The sequence below is a fragment of the Nelumbo nucifera genome, chromosome 1 (genome assembly GCF_055504915.1).
Source record: "Nelumbo nucifera cultivar China Antique chromosome 1, China Antique-T2T, whole genome shotgun sequence".
NCBI classification, from domain to species: Eukaryota; Viridiplantae; Streptophyta; class Magnoliopsida; order Proteales; family Nelumbonaceae; genus Nelumbo; species Nelumbo nucifera.
The window spans coordinates 82,051,869-82,076,593 of record NC_142649.1 but is presented as its reverse complement, the minus strand read 5'-3'; the positions used below and the strand labels follow the sequence as shown (position 1 = coordinate 82,076,593).

The 24,725-nt window shown below is 41.0% G+C and overlaps 1 protein-coding gene across 2 annotated transcripts in view; it reads right to left on the bottom strand.

The window, feature by feature from the left end:
- Positions 1-24,725, bottom strand: part of TPC1 (two-pore channel 1) — a 178,907-nt gene that overhangs the window by 88,460 nt on the left and 65,722 nt on the right. For both annotated transcript variants that reach the window (XM_088886857.1, XM_088886858.1), the window contains one exon: positions 5,671-5,743. In XM_088886857.1, the coding sequence (XP_088742983.1) occupies positions 5,671-5,743 (73 nt within the window). The remainder of the gene's footprint in view (positions 1-5,670; positions 5,744-24,725) is intronic.

Genomic DNA, 24,725 nt, shown 5'->3' with positions numbered 1-24,725 from the left:
AAGTCTGCCTGACTTTTCATCTTCCAGCGTGGAGAAGGTTATGTTTTATGAAGAAATTTTCATCTGATGTTCGACTGAAACTTTCATGGAGAAGTTTTGTTTTCATCCCCTGATGTTCGATTGAAACTTTCATGGAGAAGTTTTGTTTTCATCCCCTGATGTTTGACTGAAACTTTCAGAGGCTATCATCTGATGTTCACAAAGGTATTATCTGTTGTTCATCTACTATTCATCTGCTGTTCGGCTGCCCTGGTATTCGACTGAAGTACCTTTTTTTTGTTACTTTGTTCTCATTGACTGTTCAGCTCCCCTGTTGATGGACTGAAGTAACCTTTTTTACTTTGCTCTCATTGATTGTTTGGCTGCCCTAAAGTTGGACCTGTACCAGGTCTGCTGATTAGGTGTGTGGTGAACTTCACCTTTCTCCTTCCATTCTGTTGTGGGGTCGTATGATCCCTGTAAAACCGTAGGTCATAAGGACCTGTTTATGTGCTGCAACAGCAGTGTTTTGTTTTTTGGATCCCTGTAAAACCGTAGGTCATAAGGACCTGTTTATGTGCTGCAACAGAAGTGTTTGTTTTTGGATCCCTGTGAAACCGTAGGTCATAAGGACTTGTTTGTGTGCTACAACAACAGTCTTTTTTTTGAGGCAGTGCTCCTCCTTTGGGTGTTGTTTTTAAATCTGAAATCATGAGTGGGGGTGGTGACCTATCCTTTCCCATGGCTGTTGTCCCTCTTGATGGTTTAAATTACCTAGAGTGGTCAAGAGGGATCAAGCTGTACATCACTGCAAGGGGGAAGATAGGCTATATTAATGGGAGAATTAAAGAACCACACTCTGGGAGTGCTGAATATGATAGATGGAATCAGGAGAACAGCATGGTTATGTCTTGGCTCTTAGTCTCCATGCAACCTCAAATAAGGAAGAATTTCATGTGGGCTGAAACAACATATGAGATCTGGGAACAAGCAAAATCTACATATTCAGAACTGCGACACTATGCCAAGATCTATCAACTATAGGCAGAATCGTCTACTTGTAAACAGGGGGAGAGGTGTTTATCGGTATATTACTCTGACTTGACTTCTGTCTAGAAGGAGTTGGACCATTACCAGAATGTGGACTGGAAGTGTGACGAAGATGCAAAACTGTACAAGAAACTTGTCTCCCAGCAAAGAGTGTTTGCCTTCTTACATGGTTTGAACCCTATGTATGAATCTATCAGAGTCCAGATTCTCAGTTCTAAGGATCTTCCATCGGTTCAGGAAGTTTATGCTCTTGTACAATCTGAAGAGAGCAGAAGGAATTTGATGAACAGCCCTGGTGGAGATGCAGTTGTGTTGGCAACAAAAGGGGGTGTCTCTACTAGTGTGGGAAATTCTTCCAAGAAAGGAGATCTCCAGAAAAAACAGAGGATAAAGACAAATTGTGGTGTACTCATTGCCAGAAACCCCGACACACCAGAGATACATGCTGGGATCTTCATGGGAAAGGAAAATGGGCTCAAGATCTGAATAAGAAGCAAGGTTCAGATGTGAATAAAAGGTCAGGACAGCAAGGTACAAAGAAATACACTATGGCCAACATGGCTACTCGGGAGAATCCGCCCTCCATCCATACTGTAACTTAGACACATCTCTCTGGATCTGACCCAAGGGAGGTTATTATGAATTCCTTCCGTGACCATTTAGAGCTCTATGGTAGAGCAATTCGTCAGATGGATGCTCCTCCCTCAACCTCATTTGCATCTACGTCAGGTAACTCTGGCACAACTTTCCATGTTGCTTCTCACACCCTTGACTCTCCATGGATCATTGATTTTGGAGCGTCAAAACACATGACTGGAACGTCCTCTTACTTTCAAACCTATCACCTTCTTTCTGGAAGAGACAAGGTGAGACTAGCTGATGGATCATACACTTCCATAGCTGGTCAAGGAACCATCTCTCTTCCCCTTGGCCTTACCCTCTCTGATGTCCTACATGTTCCAAAATTTCCCATTAATTTGTTCTATGTTAGTAGTGTTACTAATTCCTTAAACTACTCAGTGACCTTTTTTCCCTTCTCATTGTGTGATTCGGGATCTGGCCTCGGGGAGGACAATTGGTAGGGGATGTATGGTTGATGGACTTTACATGTTGGAGAATAAGGCTGGTCTTCATGTTACAGAGTCTATGAGTCAGTCCTGTAAGAGTCAAGTTTATTTAGTTGCCTTAGTCATTTGTCTTTTGAGTCTTTAAAAGTTGTGTTTCCAGAACTGTTTAAGTCAATGTTCGTTTCAGATTTCTCTTGTCAAACGTGTCAGTTAAGTAAACATTGTAGAACTCATTTTCTTCAAAAAAATAGTAAATCTGAATTTCCTTTTCACATTGTTTATTCTGATGTATGGGGCCCTGTTACTTTACCATCTGAGAGTGGTTACAAGTATTTTATTACCCTCATTGATGATTATTCTAGATATACATGGGTATATCCTATGCGAACCAGGGAGGAAGTACCAAAAATTATCCAAGATTTTCAGCAGATGGTCTTCACTCAATTTCAAACTGAAATCCAAATTTTTCAGTCAGACAATGCGAAAGAGTTTTTTCATAGTGACCTCACGGAGTTCTTTGCTTCGCGTGGTTCACTTCACCGTAGCTCTTGTGCCCGAACACCACAACAAAATGTTGTGGCTGAACGGAAGAACTGACATCTCCTTGAAATGGCCCGGGGTTTACTACTCCATATGAATGTCCCTAAACGTTTTTGGCTTGATGTTGTTCTTTGTTCTACCTACCTCATTAACCGTATGCCCTCTCGTTGGTTAGAGTACAAAGCCCCACATCAGCTTCTCTTTCCTAAGGCCCCCCTTCTTCCCATTCCTCCTCGTGTATTTGATTGCCGGTGCTTTGTCAAAAATCTGTTTCCCACTCGTGGGAAATTGGATTCTCGTGTTATTCCTTGCATATTCCTTGGGTACTCCTTCACTCAAAAGGGATACCGTTGTTTTGATCCTGTTTCTCGGAAATTCTATGTCTCCATGGATGTTTCTTTCTTTGAGGATGAGCCTTTCTTTCCTATTTCTCCTCAGGGGGAGTGTAGGCATGAGGAGAAACTGGTTCAGCTCCCTCCTCTTTCTGATCCTCCGCCCTTTTGTGTCTTCTTCCGTCGTCGCAAAGGCCAACCAAATTCAAGAGCTGTGGAGAATCTAGAAGTTGTACCTCCAATGCCATCAAACTCCTCGGGGGAGGATCATATCCACTTAGGTAACTTGGCTCCCAATGATGTTCCTGATTCTATTGAAATTGACACCTCTGCTGCTAATGACCTTGACCTCCCTATTGCTCACAGGAAAGGTGTTAGATTGTGCACCACTAAACACCCCATTTCCAACTTTGTTTCCTATGAGAACATTTCACCCTCTTTTCGTGCTTTTCTTACCTCTATTGACATTGTCCCTATCCCCAAGAATGTGGTAGAAGCTCTTTCAGTACCGGAATGGACAGATGCCATGAGGGAAGAAATTAATGCCCTTCATAAAAATGGAACATGGGAACTTGTAGATCTTCCCAAGGGAAAAGATCCAGTTGGATGTAAATGGGTGTTCACTGTCAAACATAGGGCTGATGAAATGGAGAGGTATAAAGCTCGCTTAGTGGCAAAGGGGTTTACTCAAGTGTACGGAGTTGATTATGCAGAAACTTTTGCTCCTATTGCCAAGATGAACTCCATTAGAGTTCTATTCTCTCTTGCTGCTAATCTAGATTGGGATCTACATCAGCTTGATATCAAGAATGCATTCTTGAATGGTGATCTTGAAGAGGAAGTTTACATGATACAACCTCCTAGTTTCCAGGCTCAAGGCAATGAACAAAAGGTGTGCAAGTTGAAGAAGTCTTTATACGGGCTGAAACAATCACCAAGAGCTTGGTTCAGTAGATTCCACGTTGCGGTTCAGCAGAAAGGATACAAGCAATGTCAATCAGATCACACACTGTTTGTGAAAAGAGAAGGTAAAATGGCTGCTTTAATAGTATATGTTGATGATATAATTGTTACTGGTGACTGGAAGGATGAAATCCAGAGGTTGAAGAGTTTCCTTGCCACTCAGTTTGAAGTGAAGGATCTAGGGCCTCCCAGATACTTCCTTGGAATTGAAGTTGCCCGCTCAAAAAGGGGTATCTTCCTTTCCCAAAGGAAATATGTCCTAGATTTACTTCAGGACACTGGAAAGATGGGAGTGAAGCCAGTTGACTCTCCCATTGATCCCAACCATAAATTAGGTGACAACCAAGGTGAACCTCTTAAGGATGTAAAACAGTTTCAAAGACTTGTAGGGAGATTGTTATATCTTTCTATGACCCGCCCAGACATTGCTTATGCTATTGGTGTCCTTAGCCAGTTCATGCATGCACCTAGGTCCACTCATCTTGAAGCAGCAGAAAGAATCCTCTGATATCTAAAAAGGTTTCCTGGTGTTGGCTTGTTATTTCAAAGACACGGGCATTTGAAAGTTGAAGTGTATACAGATGCAGATTGGGCTAGATCTCAAAATGACAGAAAGTCTACTAGTGGCTACTGCACCTTTATAGGAGGGAACCTTGTTACCTGGAGAAGTAAAAAGCAAAATGTGGTGGCTAGATCCAGTGCTGAAGCTGAATATCGTGCAATGGCTCACGGAGTAGCTGAAAGTATGTGGATAAAGAATATGTTGGGTGATTTGGGTTTCCCACAAGCCTATGACTCTATTATGTGATAACAAAACAGCCATAAACATTGCTGCTAACCCAGTGCTACATGATAGAACAAAACACATTGAAGTTGACAAGCATTTTATCAGAGAGAAAGTCATCACAGGCGAAGTGTGTACTCCCTATGTCAGCTCTGAGAACCAACTTGCAGGCATCTTTACAAAAGGACTACACCACTCAAGACATCATGATCTTTGTGACAAGTTGGGCATGATTGATATATATGCTCCAACTTGAGGGGGAGTGTTGACAGATGTTGTTGTATATATGTTTGGTACCGCAAGGGTACTTTTGTAATTTCTTCATTCTTTAAGTTGTACGGCCATCCTAGTATAAATAATAACATACTGCATGCCTGCAGTATTCTTTTTGGGCTCTCAGTCCTCTCGCCTCTCCTCTCTCCCTTTCTCTTGTTCAACATGTCATAAGAGTAGTTTTGTCAGTTTAGGATTCTTCTTATAAGAGTAATTTGTCAGTTTAGGATTCTTATAATAAGAGTAATTTTCAGTTTAGGAGTCTTTCTAATGTTGGTTTCCTGGTTGTTTTCCAAGTCTAAGTATGGAAAGGTCTATTTAAGACAACAAGAACTGATTGTAAGGCAGTTTTCTTGGAAGGAATAAAGAGAGTTTAGTTATTTCCTGCTTTTCTCTTCTCAGTTTTCTTGCACAAAAAACCAGAGGATCTCAGCCCTGGTTTCTGTCAGATTTTTCAGAACCTAGTGGTTTCAATACTGCTAGAACTCAGCCCCTTCTTCCCTAACCTTGACAAGTAGTTTAGGGACTTCTTGGTGAACTGTATAGCAGGGATACTCATCAACCCTTCTTGTTACACTGTAACAGTAGCTGCATTATTTGATGTGACATCTGCAATTTTACAAGGACTCTGAAGAGTCAGCTGATCAGACAAATCATTTCATCAAAAACATTAACACAATACCTTGAAGTCATGGCTATCATCCAGTTCATGAAATATGGACTCAAAATCTTCCCTTGATATTTTTGGCAAAGTCCTGCATAAATTACATTTTTATGAATGATCTTCTAGAAATTAATGGACCACTGAAACTTGGTAGAAAGACAAATAATAAATAAAAGAAAAGGAAGAGATAATGTACTTGTTCTGTAGTAAGAGAAATTTAGTTAATCCATTGACCAAACAAATGAGGATGCAGACATAAAAATGGCATTCTTAATTTGTATATAAAGGCACTAACACTTTATCAGTGGTTAAGAATCAAAAGCTAAATTTAGAATGGATAATGCTATAATCCATTCCAATAGTATTTGGTACTACTGAATTTTATCCTAACAAGCATTTATATCAATAATGTAGATCTCATTAAGACTAAAAATGAGATAATTACAAGAAACATGATTACAAGGATTCAATTGGTCCAAAGGTCGGCCAATGGGATAGCTGATGCATTAGCTAAACAGGGGGCTAACAGGGATCAATTGTTTTGGGGACAACTGCAATTTGAGATTAAATTGTTTGGAGGGGGGAGTGCCTCTAACTTTCCAAGGAATGCCTGTTTGTATTGTACATATTCTGTTTTCATTTTAATATAATTCAAATCAATGTTATAAAAAAAAATGAGATAATTACAAAGACTTAATCCCCTAAGCTTAAAGCAAAGAGTGAAACCACCAGTCCTATAGGATGTCTTCTTTGAAGAGGAATAGATGGAGGCAAATATTGGCACAAATGATTTTCAAGAGATGGGCGAGAAGGAAGCTGCTAAGATGTCTACTAGTGTTATTTATTTTTGTATTTAATATCTTTGTTTTTGGAATGGAGTGAAGGATCTCTAGTTGGCCTGATGAGATCAGCTTATTTCTCTCTCCTTTGCTGTTCTCTCTTGGTCATAACACCAAGTTCGAGGTGGGAAGAGTAGTGTTCAAACCACACTATAGAAGAAAAAAGGTAGATTGCGGAAAAGCAAACAAAGAGATTTGGGAATGGGAGGTTGCAAGATTAGATAAAGAAAAAAAATTGAATAGGTCAGATGGTTATGAGAAGGGACTGTGGTGAGAGGAAATTTAGGTTCAAAAATAGTGCGGTCAAAGGAAATTGTGATAGAAGCAAAGAAATTCAGGCTGGTAGAATTGAGATGCGAAGGACTGGATTATCTGAAGCTTTATGAGGAAAATTGGACCTCAATGTTATTGCTGGAAGACATAGTGACTTGGTTCAAAGGTTTTCTGGGTGTGGCTGTTTACGCTATTAGGATACCAGAATGGAGGAATAGTTTCAAGGAGGGAAGGAGTTTCGATGTAGTGATGAAGAGAAATGAGAAAGCCTGGTTCGTTGCCTTCACAGAAGAACTGGTAGATAGAAGAATAAAGAGGATTTGTATCCCAATGGGATAACAGAGGAGGGGCTGGGCCTTGATAGCTGAGGCGATTCAGGAATTTCAAATGAGGAAGGAGAAAACAAAGCTCGAAGGGGAAGGAGAAGAAGGTCGGTTTCAAAAGGGGGTGAAGTTGAAGAAAAGAGTTTCAATACCATGACGGTGGTTTGACCGACAGTGACTCCAAGGATGGTTCTGATTGAAGAAAAGGAAAGGTGGAAGAAAAAATTGGTGTTAACAGCTGCGAAGGAAGTTGCTGACTGGAAGCCGGTTATGGAGGTGCCCACGACCAAATTCTGTTGATCAGACCTTTTGATAGAAGAAAGGCTACTGTTGAATCTGAAGAAGAAATAATGGATTTACAGGCAATAGAAACGTGTGATGGTGTGGTTACAGTGGAGCACTGGTTCCCTAACTGTAACAGTAAGTTTTTCTCAGTTGATTTAATTTCGGTGAAGCTTCTGGATTTACAGGATCTTCATGCTGCAAGAATGGGAATATCGGGGGTGCATCCTGATTCCTAAAGTTATCCAATGATCAATTGAGTTGCAGGTGGATGGCTGTTGGCAGAGAGTCTGGATCACGTCAGAAGCTGAAGCGACGCTATGGAGAACCACCGAATTGCCTGAGGAAAATGATGATGTTTCGTGCCTGTTCCCATGTGGAAGAGGAGGAGAGGGAGGGGGAGAAGCTCGAGAACAGGGGAGGGGAACCTAGAAATATATGATAGCAAACTTGAACTTCCCATGCCTCCCCCTATCAGCTAGTGAGTTAACAGATCTTGAGGTCCATCTAAACAAGGGTTAGGATGAGGAGGAATTGTGTCTGTGTAGAGAAGATGGGCCGAATGGCCCATAGGCTGTTTATTCTTTCTTGTTATTTATGTTTTTCTGTAATGGGCCTTATTCTGGGCCCATCCTGTCTATATTAAGTTCTTTGTAATTTTTTGCCCAACTAAGGGCCTCCTTGTAATTATTCAAATCTATCTTAATAAAATAGTGTTAGGGTGCTAAGAGAGAGTAGGTTCGAAACTCTCATTCTCAAACCCTCATTGCCGAACTCTCAAGCTCTCCTCTCTTCAGTTTTCTTCATGGTATCAGAGCAGGCCTGAACTTCAATATTCTAGGGCTGGAAGCTTAGGCTCGTGTTGCCTGGTTCTTGGAGGTCATTGGAAGTGCCCAAGACTAGAATCTCTTGGAGAAGTGGTTCGGTGACCAGGAAGAATAAGAGAAAAAAAGGAAGGGGAACAGCTCGGTTCTGGTTTGAAGCTCGAAACTGTAAGTTGTGCTCAGATTTCTGGGTTATTTTCTGATGTGTTTGGACTGTTGAAGTGTCCGAAAATTTCTGGTTGTTCTGTACTACTTTCGGCTGTGTTTGGACTGTTGAAGTGTCCGAAAATTTCTGGTTGTTCTGTACTACCTTCGGCGGCCATTGGGTCTGGTTTAACCCAGAAATTTCTAGGCTGTTTTCACTCCATCTTGGACTGTCAAAACTGCTGAAACATCCTTGTAACAAGGCTGTGGATTGTTACTTATATTTGGCTGTTTTTGGGGGCCTGTACGAACTGCTCTTGAGGCCTTTTTTTCTTTTTTGACAGTGGGATTGTCTCTATTGCCCACACTGTGTTTGTAAAAAGGCCTTTTCAGCAATACCAATTGGTATTTACTCTTCTTGGCTATTTCTTTGGTGGTTACCTTGAAGTCCAGATTTGAAAAGGTACTTCGGCTGAGTGCACAGTGCCTAGAAGTTTCTGATTACTTCTTGAAGGCTGAACTCAGTGTATTGCCTTCTTGTGGTCGGCTGAACTCAGTTCTTGCTCATCCTCATTCAGTATACTTGTAGAAGTCATCTGAAATCATATTTGAAGTGTTTACATGATGTACTCCTCGGAGTTTGAAAACAAAAGTGGTACTGAATATGGACTGGTTCAGGGGACTCCAAGTGATTCCTTATTGATTGTGACCACAATCAAACTAGATGGAACTAATTATCTGGCATGGTCACAATCAGTAAAGATTTATGTATGTAGTAGAGGAAAGTGGGGATTCATTTCCGGGAGTAAGAAGGCTCCCCCAGAAGATGATCCATCTTACGAGAAGTGGTTGCAAGAAAATTACACTGTCATTGGGTGGCTTGTGAACTCAATGCAGCCACAAATTAGCCAACACTACCTATGGATGAATTCAGCAAAGGAAATTTGGGACAGTGTTGCAGAAACTTATTCCCAAAAACTCAATGTGGCCCAAGCATATAAATTGAGAAGTGATGTAAAGAATTTAAGGCAAGGGGAGAAGCCTCTAGCTGTGTATTTCTCAACCCTGAAGTCTCTATAGCAAGAGATTATTGACCTAATAGAAGCTGTAACTTGGGACACCACCAATGATGCAGAGACCTACAGAAATATGGTTGAAAGGAACAGGGTTTTTGAGTTCTTAACTAGACTAAACCCAGAATATGATATCACAAAACAGAATATTCTTTCCAAGGAGTGTGTCTCATTGTCACAAGCTTATGCATTGGTGAGTAGTGAAGAGAGCAGAAGGGTTGTCCAAGTTCAAGGGGCTGATATTAGTGATCACTTTGCCAATATGGGGTTAAAACCTAAAGGGAATGTTGGAACTTCTGGTGGCACAGGAAAGAAAGAAGTTATATGTGAGTACTGCAAGAAGCCGAAGCACACCAAGGACAAGTGCTGGAAACTACATCCTAATCTTGTTCCCATTCGGTTTCAGAAAAAACATGATAGTAAAAGATCAGAAAGTGCAAATGTAGCTACCGGGCCAGATAATGAAGAGATGTCTGCTTCTACACAGTTGGCAGCCATGAGAGCAGAATATGAAAAGTTTGGGAAGATGATCAGTCAGCTGGGTGATGTGACTTCTCCTTCCAACCCTTCGGGAAATTCTACTTCTTCTGCATTTGCTCATTCAGGTATAAGGGCTTCTGCCAATCATGCTACCACTTCAGGTAATCTCAAGATCCCTTGGATTATTGACTCAGGTGCTTCTGACCATATGACCAATCTTTCTACCTTGTTTGTTTCATATGACTTGCTTCCTGGACGTGATAAAATCACTTTAGCTGATGGTTTACTTGCCCCTATCTCTGGTAAGAGAACCATCAAGGCTACGGATTCCTTGTTCCTACCTTCTGCCCTTCATGTACCTAAACTAAATACAAATTTGTTGTCTGTAAGTAGTTTAACCAAGTCACTAAACTGTTGTTAACCTTTTTTCCTTCCTACTGTGTTTTTCAGGATCTGGAGTCTCAGAAGGTGATTGGGAGTGGCCATGAGGCGAACGGAATATACTTGCTTGATACTCCGGGACAATGCACTGATCATCTTGGGAATGTTGCTCTCAGATCTGTTTCTTCAGAGTCTGTTAGTCGGATTATGTTGTGTCAGTGTCATTTTGGTCATCTGTCTTTCTCTGCCTTGAGTCATTTATTCCCTGAACTGTTTAAGGGAATTAGTTTGTCCAGTCTTCATTGTGAGTCTTGTGAATTGTCAAAGCATTGTAGAAACAATTATCCTTTGAGCAATAAAATATCTTCTGTTCCTTTTAATATTGTGCATTCTGATGTGTGGGGACCTTACCACTTACCCTCCATGGGTGGCTACAAATATTTTATCCTGTTTATTGATGATGACTTTTCTCGATTCACTTGGATATTCCTGATGAAATCCCGTGATGAAGTTCCAAGACTTGTAAAACAATTCCATGAGTTTGTTCTAACCCAATTTGATACCAGGATTAAAATCTTCAGATCAGACAATGCAAAAGAATACTTTGAGAAAAATCTATCCTGCTATCTTTCTGACATGGGGGTTATTCATCAAAGCTCATGTGCTAGGACCCCAGAATAGAATGGGGTTGCTGAGATGAAAAATAGGCATATTGTTGAAGTTGCAAGAAGTATCTTATTTGCCTCGCATGTTCCTACCAGGTTTTGGGGTGATGCTGTTCTTACGGCTACCTACCTTATAAACCGTATGCCATCCAGGCTTTTGAGGTTTAAGTCTCCCTTCACTCTTCTTCATCCGGACAAGAACCTTTTTCCTGTTCCTATTTGTGTCTTTGGTTGCACCTGTTATGTACATGTTCCAAGTGTCCAAAGGCATAAATTTGAACCCAAAGCTCAAAAGTGTATCTTCCTTGGTTATTCCCCCACACATAAGGGTTATTGTTGTTTTAATCCAAAGTCTGGCAATCGGTATGTCTCAATGGATGTCACCTTTGATGAGCTTTCCCCCTTTTATGGTTCCTCTCCAGAAGGACATTGTCCACAGGGGGAGGATTTGTCATAGGTGTTTGCTCTTCCTCTTCCTGTCCCTGTTGAGTCTCTTGATGTGTCTGCTTCTCCTTCAAATGAGTAGAAAACCTTATGTGCTGATTTCGGGCAATAGGAACATGGGATCCATCAGCTGTAGAGACCCTATCTCTGCCAGAACTGAGCTGGTAAGAGGAGAAAATGGTGGAGCAATGGGTCATGTGCTCTGAGGCTCCAGAGTCTATAATCCAAGGAGATCTCTCCTTACTTGAAGCAGAATCATAGTTTGCAGTGACATGTGGACTACCTGTGTGGGCAAGGGAGGTAGAGTGAGTTCCACCTGTGCTACCTGTACCTTGTTGTCCGGTTGCGGCTGAATTGGAACTAGCTGTATCCCTCTGATTCAGAAGTAACCCAAACCTCTCAAGCTCGGCCCTTACTGCAGCAGCTGCAACAGACTCCAATCCAGCTATAGTAGGAGGGGCCGGAGTATCACCAGTAACTGCCATATGTGCATTTCGTTTCTTATTCTTCAATCTGGTTGGCACAAGATGTGGGTGAAGCTTCCAGCAAGTATCTCTTGTATGCTTCGGTTTCTTACAGTAGTCACAGACTAAGTCCCTTTTTTCTTCCTTCTTGTTCTCATTGCCATTCTGTTTAGGTTTCACAGCACTTACCATAGCAGACTGATCAGTCATGAGATTCTTCATCATTACATCCCTCATGCACTCCTCCCCTGACACGAATGCATATGCTTGGGAGATAGTGACACTGTCCTTGGAAAGAAGATGCTGCCATGCAATGTCATACTCAAGGTTAAGGCCAGCAAGGAATTCGAACACCCTATACTTCTCTAAGTGTCTTTGATAGGTAGCTGCATCCTTGGTGGTTTCCCAAGCAAAGGTCTCTAGATGATCAATCTCCTACCACAGGGTCTTAAGGACTGAAAAATAAGCTGCAACAGATCTATCTCCCTGCCTAGTAGCAATAATCTGATTTCTTAGTTGATCTCCTTCTGTGAATAGGTCTCTGCCACCCCATCTCATATCTCCTTAGCAGTGTTTGCCCATAAAAAAGTTTTTACTTATATGTGGCAACATAGAATTACACAACCATGTCATTACCATATAATTTTCTTGCACCCACCGGGAGTTGCCAGTTTCGGGTTTTACCTCTTCACCAGTAATATACCCCCAATTTTCCACGAGCCCCAATGGCCATCTTTGCAGATTGGGACCATTCCAAGTAATTTGTACCATCCAACCTAACTGTAGTAATGATTCCGGCTCCGAAGTGGTCTCCAGCACCTCCTCCCACTGGTCCCATTTCATTCCCGGGCTTATATTCAACTCTGTGTCCCTCCATGTGTCTCAAAGAGGTACAGAAAACAGCTAAAAAATGCAACAAGAATAAACAGAATACCTTCTGGAACCAACGACACTCCTTTGGTGTCCTGGACTTTCTTCCCACGAAAGATTCCTTTTCGGTGGGATGGGGAGAAAAGAAAGAAGAAGCAACCGCCCTCTCTAGAGGCCTCCAAACCACAAGGAACTTGAATCGCCCCTTACAAAAAACCCAGAGGAACCCCAAAAAAATAAGGCGCCACTACCTAGGTCAAAATTGAAGAGTCCAACAAAATCAGGACTCTTCCCCTTTCTCCAGTTTTTCCTGATTCTGATGAGAAACCCTATACCAGCTATAGGGCATACAGATCCACCAAGAAAATCCAAAAACTGGGCTTACCTGAAAGCTTCGATCAGCCTCTTAAATCTCCATGCAGTCGGCTGATCTAGGGCTGCAGGAACGAATCTCTTCAAGAACCTTCAACCCGCTCTGATACCAAGTAGAAAACCTTATGTGCTGATTTCGGCCAAGCTTCTTGTGAAAGGAAGAGTAGAAAGTTGGGGATTTCAGCAAGAGACAAAGGAAAGGGGAGAAAAGAGAAGAAGGTCGACTAGGATAGATTGACTTAACCCTAGCTGCCAGCCCCTCATTCTATTTATAATTAACTTAAGTATGAGATATTACAAAGATGCCCTAAGTAGGGCGGCAACTCAACCTAAGTAATTACAACTCTTTAAAAAATAAAGACTAATGGGCCCAAGGCCCAACAACATCTTAATTTAAAAGGAAATAAACTAAACACAAGTCGGCCCACTCAACAAAATGTATCAAGGGTGGATCAGTCATTCCATTCTCCTTGTCCCAGTACTCTACCTCCTCATCCTATCCTCAATCCCAAGGTGTATCAAAGGAAAAGATCCAGAAATGTGCAGGTTGTTTCTCCGACAATACATGAGCCTCATACACTTCCAGTCACAGAAGAGACAACAGGTACTATTTCAACACCTTTGGAGTCATCCTTCCCTGACCTTGATATTCCCATTGCTGTTAGGAAAGGAAAACGAAAGTGCACTGTACACTGCATTTCCAAGCACCTTTCTTACAGTTTGCTTTCACCTTCATACTTTGCCTATCTCTCTTCTGTTGCTTCTAACCCTATTCCCAGGTCTGTATCAGAAGCTCTTAAGATTCCAGAATGGAGGGATGCTATGAGATCTGAAATCGATGCCCTACACAAGAATGACACATGGGAAGTGGTGGATTTGCTTGAAGGGAAGGATCCAGTCGGTTGCAAGTGGGTCTTTACTATCAAATACCAAGCTGATGGCACCATTGAAAGGTACAAGGCCAGGCTGGTTGCAAAAGGCTATACACAGACATATGGGATTGATTATTTGGAGACCTTTGCACCTGTTGCCAAGATGACATCTGTGAGGGTTCTTCTATCTTTAGCTACTCACTTTGACTTGCCCCTTTATCAATTGGACGTGAAGAATGCGTTTCTGAATGGTAAATTACATGAGGAGGTTTATATGTCTCTTCCTCCAGGGATGTATGGAACTGATATGAAAGGAAAGGTATGCAGGCTGAAGAAATCTCTTTATGGACTAAAACAGTCCCCTAGAGCATGGTTTGAGAGATTTAGAACAACACTTGTTAACTTTGGTTATGTGCAGGCACAATTCAATCATACTCTTTTTGTGAAGAGGAGTGGACCTCTGGCAATATACCTCATTGTGTATGTAGATGATATTGTAGTGACTGGTAATGATGTTTCAGGAATTCATGATCTAAAATCTTTTCTCCATACAGAGTTTGAGATTAAAGATTTGGGGGAATTGAGATACTTTCTTGGCATAGAAGTGGCTCAATCCAAGGATGGGATTCTTATCTCCCAAAAAAAGTATGTTATTAACTTGCTCTCTGAAACTGGAAAGATGGGTGCTAGACCAGTTGCTACTCCTATTGATATGAGTCATAAACTCTCAGCCTCAGAAGGGACATTGTTAGAAGACAAAGGAATCTTTCAGAGACTTCTTGGGAAATTTTTGTACCTATGCATGACTCGGCCAGATATTGCATAGCAGTCAGTTGCATTAGCCTATTCATGCATGCTCCCCGAGACACTCATTTGGCAGCAGCAGAGAGAATCCTATTTTATTTGAAGGGCTCCCCAGGAAAGGGTATTCTGTTTGCCAAGCATGGTCGTATGAAACTTGAAGCCTACACCGATGCTGACTGGGCCGGAAACATTGATGACAAAAGATCTACTTATGGGTATTGCAGCTTGGTGGCTGGTAATGTTGTTTCTTGGAGAAACAAGAAACAATCGGTTGTTGCTCGGTCTTCTGCTGAAGCAGAATACAGGGCCATGGCACATGGAGTTTCTGAATTATTATGGCTAAAATCATTGATGGAAGAACTTGGGGTTGAATATGACAAGCCAATGATGTTGTACTGTGATAATCAGGCTGCCATCAACATTGCTCACAACCCAATGCAACATGATAGAACCAAGCATATTGAAGTTGATCGACACTTCATTAGGGAAAGGGTCTCTTCGGGTGAAGTGTGTCTTCCTTTCATCACATCTGAAGGACAGTTGGCAGATTTTCTCACCAAAGGCATTCCCAAGGCAAAACTTCAGCATGATACCAGCAAGCTTGGCATGGCCCATAGGCTGTTCATTCTTTCTTGTTATTTATGTTTTTCTGTAATGGGCCTTATTCTGGGCCCATCCTGTCTATATTATGTTCTTTGTAATTTCTTGCCCAACTAAGGGCCTCCTTGTAATTATTCAAATCTATCTTAATAAAATAGTGTTGGGGTGCTGAGAGAGAGTAGGTTCGAAACTCTCATTCTCAAACCCTCATTGCCGAACTCTCAAGCTCTCCTCTCTTCAGTTTTCTTCAGTCTGGAATATTTAGAAACGAAAGGATGCAAAATTTATTTTAAAAGGAACTCCTAAACATAAGAAGTGTAATAAAAAAGGGGAGTGTTACCACTTTGAGTAGTTACAACAACTTCCACATTGTAGAGTCTGTTCACAAGCTTGTATCTCAACATCAAACCACTGGGTTAGCGTGAACTTTGAATGTGTGGTGGTTTTACAAGTAACTTTTCATTCTAAAATTTCAGATCCACCAGTTAGTGGAAGGGCATCATCTGAGGTCATACAAAGGCTGGTTTTTGTGGATTCACTCAAGAAGCATTTTGGTCGACAGACCAAAACTTGATTTTGATATTGGGTTCTCACTTGGCATGCCACCAAACCCCGAAAAATCATTGGCAGTCTCTTCTCAATTTGCAATTGGATCATAATGGGTCAAATAAGTTTGTGGAGTAATTTTTGAGATACAAACTTTGGCTTCACTAGAGTTTAAGTTCCATAGACTAATAAAAGCTTACATGTTTTCTTTGAATTTAATTAGTTTTTGGATGGTTTTACATACATAATGAAAATACAAAGTGAATTTAATTATTTGACCCATTATGACCCAACTGAAATTTCAGAAGAAACTGCCAATGAATCCCCAGTATGAGTCTCCAGAATAGGCTAACACTGAAAAATGTAAATAATAATAATAATAAATGATTGATGCACATAATCTGAACAACAATATAAATAATCATGGCAGTAGGCAGCTGTAGTCGCAAACTGACAATAAGTATAAAGAATGTCCATCAATTTTCTAAATAGAGGATGAATGTATTCATGTTAATTATATGACTAGTCAATTGAATGAAAAGGAGGTGTAGAGAGGGCTGAATTGTTTCAGGGCTTGGCCCTTCCAGACTAGGCTTTTGGTGTATGAGAGGGCTGACCATTCAAACCAAGATGTTAAATTTCTGGTATGTTCTGTCTCTTATCTGCATTGTTTCTTTTCAAATTATTAACAAATTTATTTTGGGGTCATTTACTAAGACACCCCTTACAGTTTCACGTAGTTACTACAACCTTCCCTGTAGTTTGTATATTACCAAGACACCCTCCGCTTTGTAACCATTTAATTTATTGCTGGTTCTCTTAGACAGAAGTGTAAAATGACATTTTTGACCCTAATGTTTGTTCAACCAAAAGAGTTAAAAGAAAAGAATTAACCAAAATGTCTATTTGAAGTAACAGAAAATTAAAAAAATAAAATAGACAATAATAGGAAAAATAATAAATTAAAATAGAAAATAAAGGAAGATAACAACTTATAAAAAATAAAGGAAGGCAACAAAAAATAAAAAATAAAACTAATTTTTCTATTATTGTCTATTTTCATTTTTGTTATCTTCCTTTATTTTTGCTTTAACTTTTGTTTATATTTTGGAATAAAATAATGTGGAGGGTTTTTTCTATAAGGATCATATGTAACTTTTTACAGGTATTTTTTTCGAATAAAAAAATCGTTACCAAACAGATATACAAGTGGTTCCTAACCAAAGGTGCATTAAGTAAAGAGGTTGCAAAGTAGAGGAGGTGTCTTGGTAATACGCAAACTATAGAGTAGGTCTTAGTATTTATATGAGCTCCCTCGACGAGGAGAAACATTAGCTCCCTCAACAATCAATCTCAATTCATAGGATTCACCTGCGAATTCCAGTATCAGCCTATCTGGAATATCAACAGAGCCCCTGACCTCGACTAAAATCCTTGCCATATCGAGCTTCTCCCAAGTTCTATTCCTATCATCGTACTTCACGAATTTACCGAAAGACCCAGCAATTTCTTCGAACGTCAAGATTCTCCAAGCATGCGGAGGAATTCCAACCACTCCAATCCAAATTGTATACATCACTCTCCCAGGCCCCAGAAACTAGCTCATCGGCCACCAGAAACCACCAATCTAATCTTAGGTCAAACTCCCTCTCCTTTGTCTTCTCAGATTCCAATACCCATTCTGCTGCTTTCCTTTTCTGAAACATAAAAAGAAGACCTGCATTCAGCCTTCTCACTCCCATCAACTTCTCTTTCCCCCATTCTAATGCTGCCCAGGTCTCAATCTTTTAACTCTCCAGGTCTCTTCCCACCACTCTTCCTATCAGACTTGCGTGAAGAACCTTTTCCTCTCCTCCATCATACCTGCTTTCCTGACATCCACTGTGATCTTCACTCCAGCTTTCTTCATCTTCTTCACTCTGGCCTCCCCAAGAATCTATGAAGTGTCAAAATCTACAATAGACATTGGGATGGAGCCCATCAATTTTATCAGTCACATCTTCTTCAACACATCCACACCCAATATCTTGAATACTGACTTCAACCACAGTATTCTCAATCCTATCATCATATGAATATCTTGTGCCACAGCCTGTCTCTTTCAAATGGAAAACTACACAACCCTTTTCCCAACAAAGCAGTGTTCCTAAGAGCTAAGTTCCCTGATCCTAAGTCGTCGTCATCATCATCATCATCATTGTTAGAGCTAGCCAAACAAGAGTAGATTAGTCATTTTATTCAGTTAAGTTATGTGCTTATGTGGCAGTTCTAATATGACTTCCTGTCCCATACTTAAGTGGGGGCAGTTTAGTCATTGTACAATTAATTAGTGACTAATCTACATTATGGTCAACTGATAGGGTTTAGCTATCAGGTTCGACTCTTCTTCTTCTTCTTCTTCTTCTTCTGGTTCAAACTGCTAAAGCCACTGAACAAATATGGTATCAGAGCAGGACGTTGCTCTCTAAATCTCTGATCGTGACTGCTGCTCCTCTCTGATCGTGACTTCCTTTTTTTTTCTTCTTTCTGGACTGCAAATGCAGAACACAGACTCGACCTAGGTCTGAGAACACTTCGGCCCCTCTTTCTCTGCTCAGAACATGATTTTCTTTCAAAGAGAATAACTCCAGAAGTAAGTGGATAGTCGACTGAAGCTCTCCATCAAGGTTGGTTACTTTTTTTTTGTGCTGTTGGTATTTCTGGGTTGAAAACCCTCAAAAATCTGCTCGGACTGATTAGAACCTAAAGAACTAAGTTGTTTGTAGCCTTGGTTCTTGGCAAAAGGTCCAAGAACAGGCTGTGTTTACAGTGACCAAATGGTGTAAGGGTATGTTTGACCCTCTTGGGGGGGTCTGTAGATTGTTTTTGAAACCTTTGTTGGTCACAAGTGACCTGAATTGACTGACAGGTTACTGCAGTGGTAGTAGTTGATGTTTTTGGACTGGTAGTTCCCCCTGAAAAGGTCAGACAGACCTGTACCATGTGTGACAGATATGATTGTGTGGTGGTGCTTGTGATGCTCACCCTTTATTGAGCAGCTTCAAGAGGGCTTGTATGTGGTTAGTGAGTTGCTGAACTACTGTCATGGTGATTTATGACTCTGTGTAATCAGTAGTGGTGTGAACAAGAACAAAAGTTGTGTTTTTTTTGGGCTGGAAGGAATGGCCGAATTGCCTACATCAATTTTCTGCCTTCTTGGTGCTGTCTAAATGCTGGTTTACCTTTTGTTCTTAATCTGAATGGTAGTTTGCACAGTGGTGATTGATTGTGACTAGTTGTGAACCTATCATCTGAGTTTGGAGACTGCTGTAGTGTTGCCTTGACAGCAGTATTTGGTTGGTGATTGAGAGTTCAGCATTAGAAATAGCAGTGGGGGACATAATGACAGCAACAGGAGATGGTTCTAGTGATTAGAAATTAAGTGTGATGATCCCCTCCGACTTTCTGGGTGTGCAGATGACTTCAATTAAACTTAATGGTGAGAATTATGTGCCATGGGCCAAGTCAATGGAAGTTTTCCTCAAGGCAAAGAGGAAAGTGAAACATGTGAAGGAAGATAAACCATCAGCTGACTCTCCAGGGTTTGATGACTGGGAACAGGAAGATGCCCAAATCATAACATGGTTATGAAACAAGGAACCCAAAATAAGTGCCAACTTTATGTTCTTAGATACAGCTAAGGACATATGGGAACATGCCAAGAAGCTTTATTCTGGGCAGGATAATACTACAAGGGTATATCAGCTCTATTAGGAGTATTTCGATCCGCAACAAGGGAATAAAACCCTAGAAGAGCATTATGCCAGTATGAAGAACCTCAAAAATGAACTCAATGTCTATCATCCCCTCACTCCAGATGTTAAGGTTCAGCAACAACAGAGGGAGCAACTAGATGTCACTAGGTTCTTAGTGGGGTTGAAATCAAAGAATTAACCAGTTAGGGCCCGAATATTGGGAGGCTCTACTCTTCCTACACTTGAGGAAGTTTTTGCATGGCTTCGCAGGATTTCTTTGGGATCTACAAAGAGTCCCACACCGTCTGACAGATCAGCATTTGTGATAGCCAGAGGAGGCGGACGTGGTACTAGAGGGGGAAGACATGCTTCTCGAGGAGGTTGTGGTGGTTCCATATTTGGTCGTGGTGATGGTCGTGATTCAGGGGGAGGCCGTGGTAAAGGAAAAAGTAACTCTACTAGGAAGTGTACTCACTGTGGCAGGGACGGACATTCAGTGAATTTTTGTTATGATCTCCATGGCCCACCTTCTACATGGGCTAATCATGTAGTAGCTCATGGGATTTGAAGAAATAGTTGGTTAGCCACGAATGTGGGGTTCCATACCCACACTCAGGCTCTAATGTGTGTGGTTTCATACCCACACCTAGTTGTTTCTAATTTCTTTTATTACTAGTTTCTAATTTCTTTTCAAGTTAGGCTGGCTGGCCTTATCGTTTCTAATTTTTGTTTATTTCCTATTCTTGTAAGGAACCTAAAGTTATAAATAAAGAAGTGTGTGGGGCGGTAGATTATTAACCACCGAACCCCTTCTTTCTTTTCTCCTCTCTTCACTCTTCTTCTCTCTCTCTCTCTCTTTTTCTTCTCTTCGAAGCTGTATTACTTCTCTAATACAGTAAACAGTTCTTCTTCTTCTTTCAACCACATGAGAATTGTTTAGGGCTGAAAGTTCAGAAAGATCCTTACTTCGGCTGATTCTTGGAGGTTGCAAGAAGGCTTTAGCAGCTGTCCTAAGATTGGAGAGAGCTTCTTGTAATTAGGAAGAATCAGGCAGGAATTGAATGATCAAGATCGACTCTTGATCAAGATTGGAGGTGCTGATCAGCTTTTTCTTGGTTCTTTGATCAAGATTCAAGGTGTTGACAGTAACCGATTGATCAAGTTTGAAGACTGAAGGAGAAGAAGGAAGCTAAGAAGGACTTAGTATGTGAACACTACAAGAAACCTAAACATACTAAGGACACCTGTTGGAAGTTGCACTCCCATCTAGTTCCAACAAAGCTCAGAAATAAGAAAGGGAATGCTAATATAGTTGTCAACACTGATAGTACAACTTCATCAGGCACAAGAGGCACTCCTCTAGATACCCTAGCTGCAGTCTGAGCTGCTCTGACTCAGCTAGAAAATGAATTTAGTAATTCAGCTCAGCCTACTTCAGCCCTTGCTCATACAAGTACAAGAGCTATTGCTTGCCATGCTTCTATCCCAGGTAATACTAGACCTTCCTGGGTAATAGATTCATGTGCTTCAGATCATATGACTAGCATATCTACTCTATTTAGCACCTATTGTTTATCCTCTGAGAGAGACAAAGTTTCTATTGTTGATGGCTCTCTTGTACCAATTTCTAGCAAGGGAGACATCAGATTATCAGATACCATCACCCTATCCTCAGTTTTGCATGTTCCCAAGCTTAGTGCTAACTTACTTTCAGTTAGTAGTATTACTAAAAATAAAAAACTGTTCGGTAACTTTTTTCCCTGGTCGGTGTATTTTTTAGGATCTGGAAATGAAGAAGATGATTGGAATTGGCTGTGAGATGAATGGAGTCTACCTACTAGAGCATTCATTGGGGGGGCAAAGTGAAGCAGGGAAATTGTTTGTTTCTCAGCCTTGTAGTAAGATTATGCTTTGGCACAACCGCTTAGGTCATTTATCTTTTGGGTCTTTAAAGAGTCTTTTTCCAAATTTTGTTTGAGTCAGTAAAAGTGTCTGGGTTAAAATGTGAAAGTTGTGAACTTGCAAAACATAGTAGATCATCTTATCCTTTAAGTAATAAAAGAAGCAACCTTCCTTTTGAGATTGTGCATACCAATGTGGGCCCTACCATACTCCCACCATGGGGGGGGGGGGATATGACTATACCCGTTTTTCATGGATCTATCTTATGCACTCTCGAAATGAGGTCCCCACTCTAACCGAAGATTTCCATTAGATGATCCTAACTCAATTTGAAACCAAGATCAAGATTCTTAGATCTGATAATGCCAAGGAATACTTTGCAAAACCCTTGGCATACTATCTCCTTGATCATGGGATCATTCATCAGAGCACCTGTCCTCACACACCTCCGCAAAACGGGGTTGCTGAGAGAAAAAACAGGCATATTTTAGAGGTAGCCAGAAGCATCATGCTCAACTCCAATGTTCCATACGCTTCTGGGGAGAAGCAATCCGTACAGCCATATACCTCATTAACAGGGTTCCTTCATAGGTCCTAAACATGCAAACCCCGTTCAGTCTTCTATATGCAAATAAGGACCTATTCACTATTCCCCTCAAAACTTTTGGTTGTACTTGTTTTGTTCAAATCCTTGGACCTCATCGCTCCAAGTTTGATCCCAAAGCCACTAAGTGTATTTTCCTTGGGTATTCACAAAATCAAAAGGGATATTGCTGTTATGTGCCAGTTTCAGGGAAGCGCTTTGTGTCCATGGATGTCACCTTCTTTGAGGATATGCCCTACTATCATAAGGCTTCTCCTCAGGGGGAGAATAGGGAGGAAGGGATTTTAGTTTCAGCTCCAAGAGTTCCTCTACCTGTCTCAGTTACTGGGGGGGGGGGGGGGGGGGGGGGGCGGAGTTGCAAAGAAGGTTGTCAAAAATGCAGGGAGTTGAGAGTGTATCATAGAAAGTAGTGGAGGCAGGTTGATTTTCGTACTCAACAACAATCTAGGCCAGTTCCAACATCTTCTACAGCTCCAGATCCAAACACTACTACTGCTCCCATTGTTGATTCCACTGTTACAGATATTCAGCCTTCACCGACAGATGACCTTGATCTTCCAATTGCTATTCGTAAAGGGAAGTGCCATTGCACCTCATCCACAGCCCATTGCATCTCCAAGTTCCTTTCCTATAATTGTCTCTTGGAATCCTATAGATCTTACTTGGCATCTATTTCTGCTATTCCTATACCCAGAAAAGTGCAAGAAGCTCTTTTGATACCTGAATGGAAGGAAGCAATGCAAGTAGAGATGGATGCTCTTGTCAAGAACAATACATGGGAACTAGTTAACCAGCCTGAAGGGAAGTCTTGACAGTAAATCTGATTGAAGGTTACAGCAAAGAGAAGAGGAGAGAAGAGAAGAGAAGAGAAGAAGGAAGGAAGAAGAACTATTGAGGCAATGGAACGATACTGGCGGCGCCAGCTTCATTATAATATATAGGGTGAAAAAATAAGAAGGGAAATGGCCTTTGTGCCCCTACTAAGTGATAATACAATAATATATTAAAATAAAAAAGGCTTTAATCAGTCAAACAAACCCTAACAAACATAAAATCAATTATTTTAACACTTTCAACACTCCCCCTCAAGTTGGAGCATAGATGTCAATCATGCCCAACTTGTCACACAAATCATTATGCCGCACATGATGAAGGCCTTTGGTGAAGATGTCTACAAGTTGTTCTTCTGAGCCGACATATGGGGTGCACACTTCTCCACTTACAAGTTTCTCTCTAATAAAATGCTTGTCCACTTCAATGTGTTTCGTCCGATCATGGAGGACTGGATTAGTTGCAATGTTGATAGCAGCCTTATTGTCGCAATAGAGTGACATAGGGTTGCTAACTGTAAAACCCAGTTCTCCTAACAGATTTCTTATCCACTTGATTTCAGCAACTCCATGAGACATATGTATTCTGCTTCAGCACTAGACCTAGCCACCACACTTTGCTTCTTACTTCTCCATGTGACTAGGTTTCCCCCTACAAAGGCACAATATCCACTGGTAAACTTTCGGTCATCAACTGCCCCTGCCCAATCAGCATCAGTATATACCTCCACCTTTAAATGTCCATGTTTCTGGAACAGCAAACCAGCTCCAGGAAACTTTTTGAGGTATCTGAGGATCCTCTCTGCAGCTTCAAGGTGAGTTGTCTTAGGGTTGTAAATGAACTGACTAAGGACACTCATTGCATAAGCAATATCAGGTCTGGCCATAGACAAATACAAGAGTCTCCCTACAAGTCTCTAAAACTTCTTCACATCTTTCAAGAACTCTCCCAGATGATGGTTAGGTTCAATTGGTGAGTCAATTCGTCTTACCCCCAGTTTGTCTGTATCTTCTAGTAGATCTAGTACATATTTCCGTTGGGAAATAAAGATGCCCTTGTGAGAGCGGGCAACTTCAATTCTGTTTGTTGGAATAAGGCTGTCGAATGAGAAGAGAAGAAGAAGGAGAAGATATGAGAAGGGCGGCAAAATCACTCTCAGCCAGCCCTAATCTATTATATATAAGAGCATTACATAATGTTACATAAATAGACTAGAATGCCCCTGATTAGTGATGGGACACCTAGTCAAATAAAACACTAAATAAGATTAGGCCCAATAACTAATGCCTTAAGACACAACAAAGATAAAACAAACAAATTAAGACAGCCGAACCAACACTCCCCCTCAAGCTAAGCATGGATGTCAATCATGTTTAGCTTTCCAAGCAAGTCCAAGAATTTCACTATAGCTAGCCCTTTAGTTAGAACATCTGCAATCTGCATCTCGAAGGGAGTATAAGGAATGCAGAGTTCTCCTGAGACGATTCTTTCTCTGACAAAGTGGCGGTCTATCTCAATATGTTTCGTTCTATCATGTTGCACAGGGTTATTTGTAATGTTGATGGCAGCCTTGTTGTCACAGTACAACCTAAGAGGGCACTCGATCTTTATTCCAAGTTCACCAAGAAGGATCTTAAGCCATAGAAGTTCAGCAACACCATGAGCCATAGCTCGATATTCGGCCTTCGGACTAGATCTAGCCACCACATTCTGTTTTTTACTCCTCCATGTAACTAAATTTCCTCC